This window comes from Drosophila hydei, unplaced genomic scaffold (genome assembly GCF_003285905.1).
Source record: "Drosophila hydei strain 15085-1641.00,03,60 unplaced genomic scaffold, DhydRS2 tig00008116-arrow-pilon, whole genome shotgun sequence".
NCBI classification, from domain to species: domain Eukaryota; kingdom Metazoa; phylum Arthropoda; class Insecta; order Diptera; family Drosophilidae; genus Drosophila; species Drosophila hydei.
The window spans coordinates 2,257,834-2,270,713 of record NW_022045829.1 but is presented as its reverse complement, the minus strand read 5'-3'; the positions used below and the strand labels follow the sequence as shown (position 1 = coordinate 2,270,713).

General features: G+C 41.8%; 2 protein-coding genes across 2 annotated transcripts; both read right to left on the bottom strand.

The window, feature by feature from the left end:
* Positions 1-8,072: 8,072 nt before the first annotated feature.
* Positions 8,073-10,349, bottom strand: LOC111596197 (tektin-4). The gene is made up of 3 exons (XM_023310308.2): positions 9,968-10,349; positions 9,626-9,900; positions 8,073-9,331 (listed from the first exon to the last, which is right to left on the bottom strand). Exons 1-3 carry the CDS (start codon positions 10,328-10,330, stop codon positions 8,209-8,211), a joined length of 1,761 nt encoding a protein of 586 aa, XP_023166076.1. The 5' UTR covers positions 10,331-10,349; the 3' UTR covers positions 8,073-8,208.
* Positions 10,350-10,436: 87 nt separating this feature from the next.
* On the bottom strand, positions 10,437-12,166 carry LOC111596198. The gene is made up of 2 exons (XM_023310309.2): positions 11,882-12,166; positions 10,437-11,826 (listed from the first exon to the last, which is right to left on the bottom strand). Exons 1-2 carry the CDS (start codon positions 11,883-11,885, stop codon positions 10,622-10,624), a joined length of 1,209 nt encoding a protein of 402 aa, XP_023166077.1. The 5' UTR covers positions 11,886-12,166; the 3' UTR covers positions 10,437-10,621.
* Positions 12,167-12,880: the final 714 nt, after the last annotated feature.

Here is a 12,880-nt window from a genome sequence, read left to right as displayed (position 1 = left end):
CGTTGCAGATTGTAATGTTTGTCAGGGCAAACATTTTGCTATTGCCTGACCGCAGAGATAAGTCAATTGCCATCCCATCTGATTGCGGCTCAATTCAGATGTGTGTGCAAGGAAGTGTGTGTGTGTGTGTGTGAGTAGGTAAGTGTATGAGTGTGTGTGGGAGCTTAATTTTTTCAACAGTCTCCCAAAGTGAGAGGCAGCACTAGAAACATTTGCAAGCTTCTGTCTGTTCGTAATTTCGTTGAGTAATTATTTTGGCTATCTCGAGTAGTTTACATTGCAATCTGTCTATAGATAAATGTACATAGATAAACAATCAATATATATATATAAACATATTTAAGCATTAACAGCAACAAATTTGCTTTCTTTTTGTCAACAGTAAAAATAAAGCTATTTTTTTGTGTGCATTAAATTGCTTAAATTCTTATTTTTATCACACGCATTCGCATAATCTTCTGAGCCCAAAACTCATTTGCATCTCATACCTTTCATTCCGCACATATCATACTTTGTAGCTTTAATTTCTTTGCGCGCTCTCTTAACGACTTTTCACAAAAGTCATAACCTGCAAACAAGCACAGGGAGAGAGAGCGACAGTGAAACGCAGACAAACAAACAAACAAAAAGACGCCAAATTCTACTTAAGTGCAAACAATTAAAAAACAAACAGCTCAATGCCAACACACACCCAGCCACACACACCTACACACACACTTTCACAGCGAGGCGTGGGAACATTTTGCGACATCACCAAAAGTTTTTGACAGCTCAAAAGTCACGACGACATCTGAAGCGCAGTTTTCTTTGCTTTTCTCATTTGATATTCTTTCTTTTTTTGCGTTTTGTGATACCCTAGCCAAGTGTGCAAGTGAGCATATTGGTTGCCTGGGAAGTGCGAAAGTTAAGGTAGCTATGAGAGAGCAGCTTGAGAAGCGTGTTAACCTGTCTAAGTGTTTAAAACCTTTTGGCTGTATGCATCCCGCTCGCCTCTATGCCACTCGTCATGTTAATGTTCAGGGTATTTCCAGTTCTTTATAATTATGCAAAGCACTTGGCAGGCATTGCCATATGCTGCTACCCTGTTGTGCTGGTTGGGTAGCTTACGCTTGTCAAAATATAGCTTGATTATTTACAGGCCAGCCTTGGCACTTGTTTCACCTGTGCCGCACGCAGTTGCTTTTTGCACCTTTTCAAGTCATTTTGCTTGCCAAAAATATGCTTTGCATTTAAATGGCATTTTCTTTTTAACCTTTTTTCCTTTGCAGCGCTACTTTTCTGCATATTTTAGATGACTTGTCTGAGTGTGTGTGTGCGGGTGTGTGTGTGTAAAGGCATGTCTCTGTCTCGTGCTTGTCATCTGCGTTGGCATGTCATTCAATCTCAATCATTTCTACAGCTTTAGCGTCAACATTCCAGGTAATAAAATGCCAGACAATCTGCGCGTGCCGCAATTTTGATTTTCAGCCCCAAAACACACGCCGCTCGCACACTCACCCAGCACACACACACACACACAGGGAGAAATGAAAGGGCGCAGCGCAGCTCTGAAGCCTTGGCTAATCTTTCGACGACCAACAGACCGCACATTAGCTAGACTAGAGAGTGAGAGAGAGAGAGGGAGGGGACGGGAGAGCGTTAGGTGAGAGCGGCAACTAGGCGGGGCTAGTTGGTTGCAGCACAAATATTTTCGACCTGGCCTCGTGCATTGATGATGATAACGCGGGCCGTGCTCATTGTTGTTGCTGTTGTTGCTGCTGTTGTTATTGTTGTTACCGCAGGTTGGCTGCTGTCCACGTTGCATATTCACGCCGCATTAGCCGCTGACCAGGCACAGCTTAGTGGGCGGTGGGTGCTGGACAGTGGTAACAGGGGCAGGTGCTGCAGCAGCTGACAAAAACCAAAATGCGCTGCATTGCATTGCATTGCGTATACGCCGCGCTGTTTGTTAGCTGGCATCGGTTGATGCTTTTGACACGAACTGCTGCGCCTCATCTCCACAGCTCCCTCTCGAGGCCCTTTTGCAGTTGTTTGCCTCGGCTGGGGCCTCGGTTTTTGTGGCTTGTGCGCTGTCGCGTTAAACGTATGCTAATCTGATTATATTTTTTCTTTCTGATGGCACACAAGAACAGTAGAATGAGGCAGGAAGAGAGAGAACATAGCGCCAGGACTTCTTTCATAAAGAAATGCTCTGCTGTTGCGTTGAAGAACTGCAATCGCTTGAGTAACTCGGCGAGGCAGGCATTAGACAAGTGAGTTATCAAAAGTTGTTAACTCTTGAGAGAATGTAGTTAGTAAATTTAAAATTATCCTTCAGATTTATTTAATTTGAATAGGAATTTTTTCCTTATGTACACAAATTTTTTTTATTGTCATAGTTAATGAATGACAAAATTTTTGAATATATTATAAATATTTATAAATTTATGTATATATATTGGCGTCCGTTTCTTTCCTTAGCTTACTTTACTAAATGCTATAGAAATCAGATCAGTTGCCAGACTTTGATAAAGTGATTTGATTTAAGCTCGACTTAATTTTATGAAAGATTTCCCATTTCATATCTTATACATGATCTGCGCTCAGAAGCCATTTCAATGCATTTCAAACTTAATTGAAGAAATGTTTCCATATATGAAGTGATTCTCAAAGAGTTACACATGAAGACCTTTTTTCACTTAAAACTAGAGACATCTCAGAGCCTATACAACTTAAATTACAAGACGCTCGAAGGACACAATGAGTTAAAATTTTTGTAAGCATTTGTCCATGACTTTTATGCACTTCATAAAATGGGGAAACGCTCTTCATTTTCACCTGGCTGTCATGCACGTGCCTCGAAGTCTCAGCTGCTCTCGCACCCACACGGCATACACTGAAAATGATATCTTTTATTAGCACAATGAAGTCATAAACATTTCAACAGTTAACCCCGGCAAAGTCAACAAGTCAGCAACAAAGATGAAATCAACAGTCGCCCCACATTATGCCAGGCAACACTTTAGACCCACACCCAGCACACACACACACACTGATGCACACTGTGATAAGCGATCAAAAAACTACATTTACATGCAACGCTGCGAGTCGCTAGCGCAAACGGAAGCGGAAGTGCAGCAGCGCTGAAATAATATCAAAAATGGCTGCCGGGGGCGTCGGCAAAAAGTTGGTCACAAATCATCTTAGAGCAGTGGGCGGTGGGCGTGTGGACGGTACACGTGATGCGACGACAACGACGACGACGACTGCGCCAGTGTTGTAAAATGCTAACGAGCCCAAGCGAAATGACAACCTTTGTTGTCCTCAACGTCCGCACGGCGCTTTGACTAACTTTTCAGCCCAGTTGCCCTACTCCTTCTGCTGCTGCTGCGGATCCTTCTTCTGTTTTGTGGCCTGCAACTAATTTAGCTGCATTCGCCAACAGCAGCATCTTCATTTGCCTGCGCTTAGTTGAATAGTTCCCATAAACTTAAACGCCTGAAATTTAAAAAAAAAAAAAATAGTGTTGTTAACTAACACTTGTAACAGCAAAGAGTGTTGGAAATCAACATTAATGATTTTAAAAATTGTTTAAAATCAGTATTTTTATTCAAGTTTGCAAAAAGTATTAAATAATTTAATTTTAAGCAATGACAAGTGTTGGAAAGCTCAGAATTACTGCAAATAGTATTGGAAAATAATTTTAATGATTTTAAAAAGTGTTCAAAATTAGTATATATGTTTATATATGCAAAAAGTATTAAATATTTTAATAATAAAAAATGAAAAGTTTTGGTAAGCGCACAATTACTGCAAATAGTGTTGGAAAATGAAGACTCTAGAAAATCTAAAAAGTATTACTGCGCAGTTGAGACAGTAAAAAGCAAATGTTTTGCTGATTTGAGTTAATAAAGAATATTTTAATACCCAACAGTAGCGCTTGACTGTGCAAAAATAGTGTTAAGCAAAAGCGTGAAAATCAAATTTGGAACTACAAAATATATTGCAACTTTAAGCACATTCAACAATACTTTCTAGTCTATGAACAGTGTTGGAAAGTCGCATTTGATACTATAAAAATCTTTGGAAAATGCATAAAATAGAATAGATATGGTTTGATAGATGCTGATTAGCTATATAAGATCTGGTTAGAAGTTGTTGTGTATACAAATAAATCTCGAAGTCAACTTTTACTTTTTGCGATTTACTGGCGAAATCGTTTGTTGGCACAGCTGATTAACGCTCGCAGCACAATTGTAGTATAATTCTTCTTCTTTCTTCTACTTTTTTTTGGGTTGGCCAGCTGCAAGTTGCACCTTTGCCTGCCTTGGCAGAAGTTGCAACTATAAAATTCCAATTTTCTCTGCATGCGCGCGACGACTTTCTTGGCAGCCAGACAACCAGCAGCCACGCCCCACGCCCCACGCCCCACGCTAGAAAAACGCGCCAAGCTGCAGGCTGTTGCCGCTGCTGCCTTTTGGCTGCTGTTTCTCGTTCTCATGCTCATTCTCAATCTCATTTTCGTTTTGGGTTTCAACTTCGTCCGCGTTTTGCTCTTTGGCAACTCTATTTCCCCCCGTTTCTCTTCGTCTTCTCCTTTTTTGTGTGGCGCAATTTTATGTATTTTTATGGTAGGTTGCAGCCGCTGCCGCTTGGCCCGGAAAACGGAAACCGAAAATTGCTACTTATTATGTTACTAACTTTGTGTTGCAGCTACGTTGCGCTGCTTTCCTCCGACTCCGACTCCGACTCTGTCTCTCTACCTCTCTCTCTCTGTCTTTCTGCTGCCCCCTCTCCAGCTGTGTGCTGGCTCGTTTGGCTCGTGTGATAATGTCAGGTTTTGTTAAAATTAAATTGCATGTCTTGCTGCGTTGAAGTTAAATTATTGCCTCCAGCTTCCAGAGGTGTAGACGCACCTCTTTCACTCTCCCTCTCTCTTTTCCCTTGCTCCAGGTGCAACAGTGCTTTGTGTGTGTGTGTGTGTCAGCGAGATCTGCAACGAGCATAGCGTTGTCGAAGTTGTCTGAAAGTTTTGCGCTTTGTTATACTCATTTGCACGTTAAAACATCTCTTTGTTCATGTAAAACATCAATTTGAGGCAACTGATCGTATTAATTGCATATTTTTGAGATTAAGCCCTTGGGACAGAGCTTTTGAGCTCTGAATTCCGCTAAACAGGTAATGGAGAGATGAATTTTATAAGCAGATATTTATGGAGTTAAAAAGATACTTGGGATACCTGATGCCTAAAGGCTGTTTGAGTGATGAATAAGCGAGAGCTTCTAGACAGCTCTGCTGACATGTCATGCAGTGTGTCCGGCGTGACTGAAGAATAGAATTAGTAACACAAGAAAAGAGTATCTTGCCTAATTTATGTACTATATACTATATACTATATCATCCCGCATCCCTCACTACTTGAATCCCTCCCATTAGAGATCTACAATTTAATTTAAAAATCTCGCTCACTTCTCTTAAAGAACCTGCTACGCAATTCATTTGTTTGCCACAAACAAAGTAAAACGTTTTCAATTCGTTTATTTTTTTTTTTATAAATTTATACATATTTTCTGGCATTGCGGGAAGTCGGCAAAAAAAATACAAAGATTTTGTTAGCTTCACAAAGTATGCAACAGATTTTTTCTTAGCACATGCACGCCGCATGGTGCCAACAACAACAGCGAGAAGCGGCGGCCTCGACAGGCAAACAAGCAGCGAGTTTTTGGCATGCGCCACAATGTAAGCTAGGGTATTCCCTTTTTCTGCTTTGGACTGGACACACGCTGCGATTTTTACCGGCATTACGAAATATTAACAACGCAAATGCGAAAAACGCCACCGCATGTGGCACACAAGAGAAATGGTTATGGAGTTAAAAATAGCAATGGGGTAGTTGGGTATGGAGAGGGAATATATATGTGTGTGTGTGTGAGTGCGTGCCTAGTGGGCGAGAGAGGCGTGTAAAATGTTGCGTAACGAATTGGCACCTTAAAGCACAATTTGCATAATAACTCAAAATGTCGACAGCCAGACGCTGATAAGAGGGAAAAGCAAGCTGAAGGTGGAGTTAGTTAAATTGTATTTAAATGAAAAAGGTGTTATAAAGTCCAGCTCGAATTAAGTGAATTCGAAAAATGAAAAAGAGATAGAAATTTGATGGTTTGCCTAGGGAAACTGAAATGTTTCTGGCAAATAATGGAAGTTCAATAAAAATAGATCATTAATATAAAAATATTTTAATATATACAAAATAAATGAAACGTATCTTGAATTATTATTTAATTAAGTTGAAAATGATCAGCCAAGACAAGTTCCTGCTTTACTAACTAAACGAGCTGAACAAGATCACAAAAATTATTTTTAAAGCGCTTTTAAGTGAACAAATTAAATATTCTTAAATTAAAAAATAATTTCCTAATGCTTTGAATTCATATTTATAGTATCAAAACTATTTGCCAGCTTTTAGTTAATGAAGTTAAATTCAGACTGGCAAAAAAAATATTTTCTAAAAATATTTTAAAATTCTGACTTAAATAATTTCAGGTACAGTTTAGTTAGTAACTTCATTTCTAAATTCAAATATATTTTATAATTAAAAGCAAATGCCTATAATTAAATTAAGTAATATAATGCACAGATATTCTCTAGCTTCGCTTAAGTTAAAACAAGACACTTTCAGTTGTAATTCCCAAGCAGTTTTGATGGCTTGCGCATCTAAAGCCTAATGCCTTTACAATGCATCGATTGAATTGAAAGTTCAGTATTATGGATAATGTATCTAGAGAAAATAAGTGCAATAAAATGAAAACAACTAAGTGACATTAGATGGCAATCAGACACGTTTGAAAACCCATAAAAGTGGAAATATGTTGCCAAATTTCAGGGGACAACCGCAGGCGACACACACACACACACATACATGGACACACATGTGCACTTATTATTTACCAAACACGTCCTAGAGAGAGAACAACACGTACTCAATTTAGAGCTAGACTAGAGCAGAGTTCAAGGGGAAGTTTCAGTGTGCAGCTGCAAGAACTTTAAGGGATTGAGCCACACACATTTTGACAGTACAACTGTCGCTTATAGTATTTAGACAGAGAGCCAGCAATAAATTAAACGCAAATCAAACAACAAGAAAGTAAATTTCACAATTTAAAATTGCCAAGAAGACTGAATGTGAAAGGCAGTAAAAGTTTTTCGACATCTCTCTTGACAACATATTGAACATATTTTGTGTGTTGACTTTTCAAAATATTTTCCTCGATTATTTGTACAGCAAGAATTTGAGGCCTGCTTAGGTCATATGACACTCGCACACGCTACACACACGCCACGTGCTGCGGCCGTCGCGACGGACAGGCAAACTAACCCAAGTCAAAGCACACGTCACATACTTGTCTTCAGTTCCTCCGTCGTCTGTCCTCTGTCCTTTGTCTCCTGTCCTGTCGACTTTTGTCTATTTCTCTATTTTCTTTTCTTTTTTATACATTTTGCTGTGTGTTGCTTCCGCATACGTGCAAAACATTTGCTGGCCAAGATTTATTATCGTGCCACGTGTGTGTTGCAAGCTGCAACAGCAGCCGTTGCCCGTGCCGCTTGTTAGGCAAATCTATAGATTTGGGTTATTGCGTGGGCAAGGTCAGGGCACAACAGCTTTGCACGTGTGCCCAGCCTGAAAATAAGGAAATGCTGTCAGCTTTTTGGGTTATTGACAAAGAATTTGAGCCAAACGACTCGAATAAGGTCAAGGAGCTTGTCTTGTGGCTTACAGCTTTAGTAGGTTTTTAAATACTTATTGATGAAAGTAATATGCAGCTGGTATACTAGCTTATATTTATGGGCATATATAGGTAAAAGCTCTGATAGAAAATAAAAAATGAGCTGACTATTGATCAATAATTTCTTTAGCTCAAGATATACTTTGAGTACTAAAGAAAGCTGCGTGTATTGTGAGCTATTCCAAAAACTTGTTGGGAATTACAAAGCAACAATCTATAAGAGCTCAGCCAACAGCTTCAGGCAAAGAGCACGATGAGACTGAAGCTCCACTTTCCGCTCGCTCTAGCATTAGCTAAAATAATTTTTACTGTTTTCTTACTCATTTATTTGACAATTTTACTGACTCAAGCGACACATACACTCGTTTCAGACTTAAGATTTTGGACAATCAATTTAGAATAATGTAATGATCCGATAATGGATCTGTATAAAATTGTATATATCTTAGAAAGCATCTTTGCCGATCAGAGCATCGGCCGATGGGTAATGCGAACGCAGAAGCATGCAGCGTTCTCTGTCCACGAACAGGGTGCGTCGCTTCAGCATGATTTCGCGCTCCAAGGTATGGCGCACGCCGACGAGTGCTTCCTTTGTCTCTTCGGTGGAGGCGAGCTCGTGCAGCATGGCCGTGGTGCTGCTCTGAATGGTGTGCACCTCGTCGATAAGACGCTGCTGGGCGACATCGCGGCAGTTCTCCACATTCGGCCTGAAGCTGCGATTGTGCATGCGCGTCTGGGCGACTTTCATGGCCAGGTCGAACGCGCGAATGCGTTCGTGAAGCTGTTCAATGCGCAACTCCGTGTCCGCCAAATTCTGCAGCACGTTATGTAGATCATTCTCGAAGCGCTGCACTGCCTCCTGGGTGCAATTGATGCGCAACGTGAAGGACTTCTCCACGACATCCGCCTGGGTGCGTATGTCCCGGGCACCATTCAGCAGAGTTGCGTTGAGTGTGCTGCGCAGGTCAGCCGATCTCTGGCGGCACTTCTCGCACTCGTTCAATGTCTCCAGACTGAAGTGCTCCCAATACTGTTCCGAAGACTGCTCAATCGGCTGGCGAACTGCGCCCATTTGGAACATAATTGTACGTGATCTATTGTCCAAGCCCACATTGATGGTGTCCATTTCGTAGGACTCCAGCTTATCGCTCCAGTCCAGCTCCAGTCGCTGCTTGGCTGCGCGATTCTCCATTTGCTGTGTCACAAAGTCCTGCATGGTCTTTTGCAAGTTTCTCCTGATTTCGGCTATCAGCGACAGCTCATTGACCAGCTCCTCCTCCGTTTGGTCGCGCACCAGCTCCGTGTCCGGCCGACCGCAACGCTTCTCGATGCATTCCTTAACAATAGACTCGGGCACACCGAGCACGACCAGCGCTCGGCGCAGCCTATTGCGCTCCTCGTCCACCATAAAGATCTCATCCGTCATGGCCTTGATCGCATTCTCCAGTGTGCTCTTCCACTTGCAGATCACCTGAGCGCGTTGCCTCAGCTTCTCTGTTGTCTCATTCTGTGTCTTATTGACCATGGCAGTGAGACGCTGGTACTCGGTGATTGTGCTGAAGTGGTTTCTGTGTAGGGTGAAGTGGGAAGAAGAGGAGATAGGGTTTGTTAGAAAGAGAGAGAGGTAAAGGGCGAGAAAGAGGTTAATGAAGAGAGAGGTTAATGGAGAGAGAAGTTCAGAGAGAGAGGTTGAGATAGAGAGAGAGGTTCAGATAGAGAGAAGGTTGAGAGAGAAGATAAAGAGCCACAAGACATTATGAAATAGGAAAAGAAGCCAAGAATGCAATGAAGATCAACAAATGTGAAGAGGAGAATAGTAGGAACGATAGATCAATGATCTAAGTAGATCCCACAGCACGTACTTATCGGCCTTGTCCAGCACAGAGTTGACATGTTGAACGGTCTGTTGATTTCTGGTGCGCCATTCGTTCGCGCTGAAGCGTGTTATCGAATATCGATCGACAACTGGCCGAGTGCCCGTCAGACCGCCCATGGGGCTCCAATCGACTTTGCCCGTAGCCCAAGGACCTATAGGACCCATCGGTGTCATCGAGTCCTTTTGAGGCAAATCGTCGCCAGGCTGCGGCAGATAGCAGGGCGGATTTTGAAGATTATCTGCATCGGGATTAATGGAGCGCTGTGTGAAGAGACAAAGAGAAAGAGAGATAATTGTTTTCACTGGGCATATTCGCTCTATGACTCACTGCAAACTGCGTCTCCTCCGTTTTGATCGGCGCCGCTTTGGCCTGCTCCTGCTTGATGTCCAGCAACTGCTGCTGTTGGTTATCAACTGCCGCCTGCAGATCTTGCTGCACCTGATGATGCGCCTGTGCCGGCTCGTCCACCACCTTCTTCAGATACTCCTGCAACTCACGCTGTTCGTCCTCGGTGGGTGGCACAATGCCCACGGTCATGGGCTCCCATTTGCGTCTGCGTATGGGCCCCAATTCGGGTGGAGGCGGACAGATCAAGGGCGCGGGGCACGCAGAGGTCGGATGCAAATCAATTGGCTGATTGACACAGTCGCCGCCGCCATCATAGAGATCCTTCTCCTTGCAGCACGCCATTTCGAGATGGGCTTAGCTAGTGGAAAATCAAAAATAAAACCGACTCAACTATTTTTTACACTTTATCTTAAAGTTGTTCGTTAAACTCAACACCAAACTCGATATGTAACTGACAATTTTCATAACATTCTATTTGAGAGCTGTAAACAATGCGACAGGTTGCTTAGGTTATACAAATTGTGTGGGGCAACAGTTGCCAGGCCAGCAAAGCTCCATAGTTGTTGACTCGCTGGCCAAGAATCAATCCAGTTTCAGGAATTTGCATTAGGTTAAGTCGCCCTTGGGTCATAGTTAGCTGCTCCCCATATTTTGAAAGAACAGAATGGAAAACTCGAGCACATTGGAGGGCTTGTAGCGCAGCACATTTAGGACATAGTCCTGCATAAAGTCAGCCAATTCGGAGTGGTACTCGAGATATTTTGTAGTGTTCTCATAGTTCAACGCCTTCAGTTCACGAAATTTGCGCGACAGCACGGGATCCTGTCGCCACATCAGCTCCAGTTTGGGCAAAATGTGTTCCTTGTTTTTGGGTGGCGCGCAGACTGCGTGCAGCAAATAATTGTAGCCTCGCCAATAGTGTAGAATGATGTGACCCTCGGGCGTCATAAATGTTTCGGCCACATCCTGCAACTCGTCATTGAAGCACTGCTGAGTTATGATGTGGACGGCGTTCTTGTAGGTGCGGTAGAAAATGCGCACCAACTTGCGATCCCTGTGTATGAGCAGATTGCAGCGTAGCACGCGTCCATACAGATTCATCGTGTAGTACTCGAACGTGCCGACAAAATTATGGCAGACGAGATGGCGCATGAGCAGCTGGATGCCGCCGTCGAGCACGAAGGTGTGATCACGGTCCTTGATGTTGATCGTTGCCTTGAACTTTTGCGATTCCTCATTGATCTTGGTCTCGCGTATGGCCGTTAGGTATAAGTCCGCGTGATTTCGCACCTCGAGCGTCTTTTCCACCATCGCATGATCGATGCGATCCGTCTCAGAGCGTTTCTCACAGATCAACAGAAACTGATCGTCATATTTGCCCTTGAGCTGATGTCCGCATTGGATAATGCCTTTGCCCTTCTTCATTTTGCTGCTGCTATAGATGACGTAGCCATCGAAAGCCTCCTCTACATTTAGACAGAACTTTCCAATCTTAATCAATTCCCGCTCAAAGAAGATCTTCAAATTCTCGCTCAGCTTGCAGTTGGTATTGCGCAGCTTCGAGATGTATAGCGATTCCTTGAAGATCACGGCATTTTTGACCGGCATAAACTGCTTAGGGTCGATGTTCCAATTGCATTCTTTATACTGATCGTCGGACGGTTCGATCGGCCGAATCAGTGCAGAGATAATACTCGATACACTGATCTCATCCTGAGCGCTTAGTTTATCCACTTCCTCGCAAGCAGGTGCCCCTGCTATCTTCTTGGTTGGGTCGCGAAACTCGTCGAGATCACAAGGCACAAACAGCGGCGGGTCCAATTTAACGGCCCAATCCTCTGTAATACAGTCGGCGATGAAATAACACACTCATACAGCATCACTGAAGCTTACCCATGGCTTAGCCGCTGAGTTATATAGTTAATTAAGAACTTTTTATATCCAGCCAATTTAGCAAAATATAAAAATTTGGACGGTATTCAAAGATTTCAATTTTTGCAGCAACAAATTTTGAAATACTCCAGATCCAATTGGTTTTAATACTGATAGAAAAAACTATGCAAGCTGTTGGCATTCAAAATTTGATTTGATTTCTCTGAATTAAATTCAATTGAGAATTTCTTCGACTATTCACGACTTTTTTTCGCACTGTTTCAGAGCTTCTCTTAGTTAATATACAAAATACTTGAAAAACTTCCCTAGAATTAATAATATTTGTCGTTTATATTATTGGACTACACTTGAAAAAATAAAGGCATACTATTACAATTTATTTAATATTTTAAATATATAAATAAAATAAATAATTATAATGAAGAAATATTCTTTGAAGAGACTTCGCTGCTCTAAATGTACCATTATATAAATTATATAAATTTTATATATTTATAAATTCCTTGAAGACTTTGAAAAAAATTGTAGTTCTTAGGCTATTCAAGAAAAATGCATTTAAATTGAATTCAATTCAATTTTTTGAAATATTTTTCTAGAATAAATTCGTTTTTAAATATCATTCCTTAGTATTCAGATTTATTTCAATTATTTTGTAAGAGATTTTTGGAGTTCTATCTTTGCGAGTGCTCAGGAACTTGAACGCAATTAGCTAAAGAAACATTTCTCATATTACAACAGTTGTTTAGTAATTCTGAAGAGTTTGCACATGACAAAGGAAGCACAAGATGAAAATGGAAATTTTGTAGAGAGCAACAGCTAATTGCAAGGCCAACAGCTCTAAGGACACAGCAGGCAGGAATGTGAGTCTCTCTGTGTGTGTAAGGGTCAGTGCATAAGGCATAAGGATGCGAGTGGCTGACAGTGCCAGGACATGCTCATTGTTATTGAAGCGCAAACATGAGCGGGCAATGGCAAACAGACTCATTAAAACGCATAAAA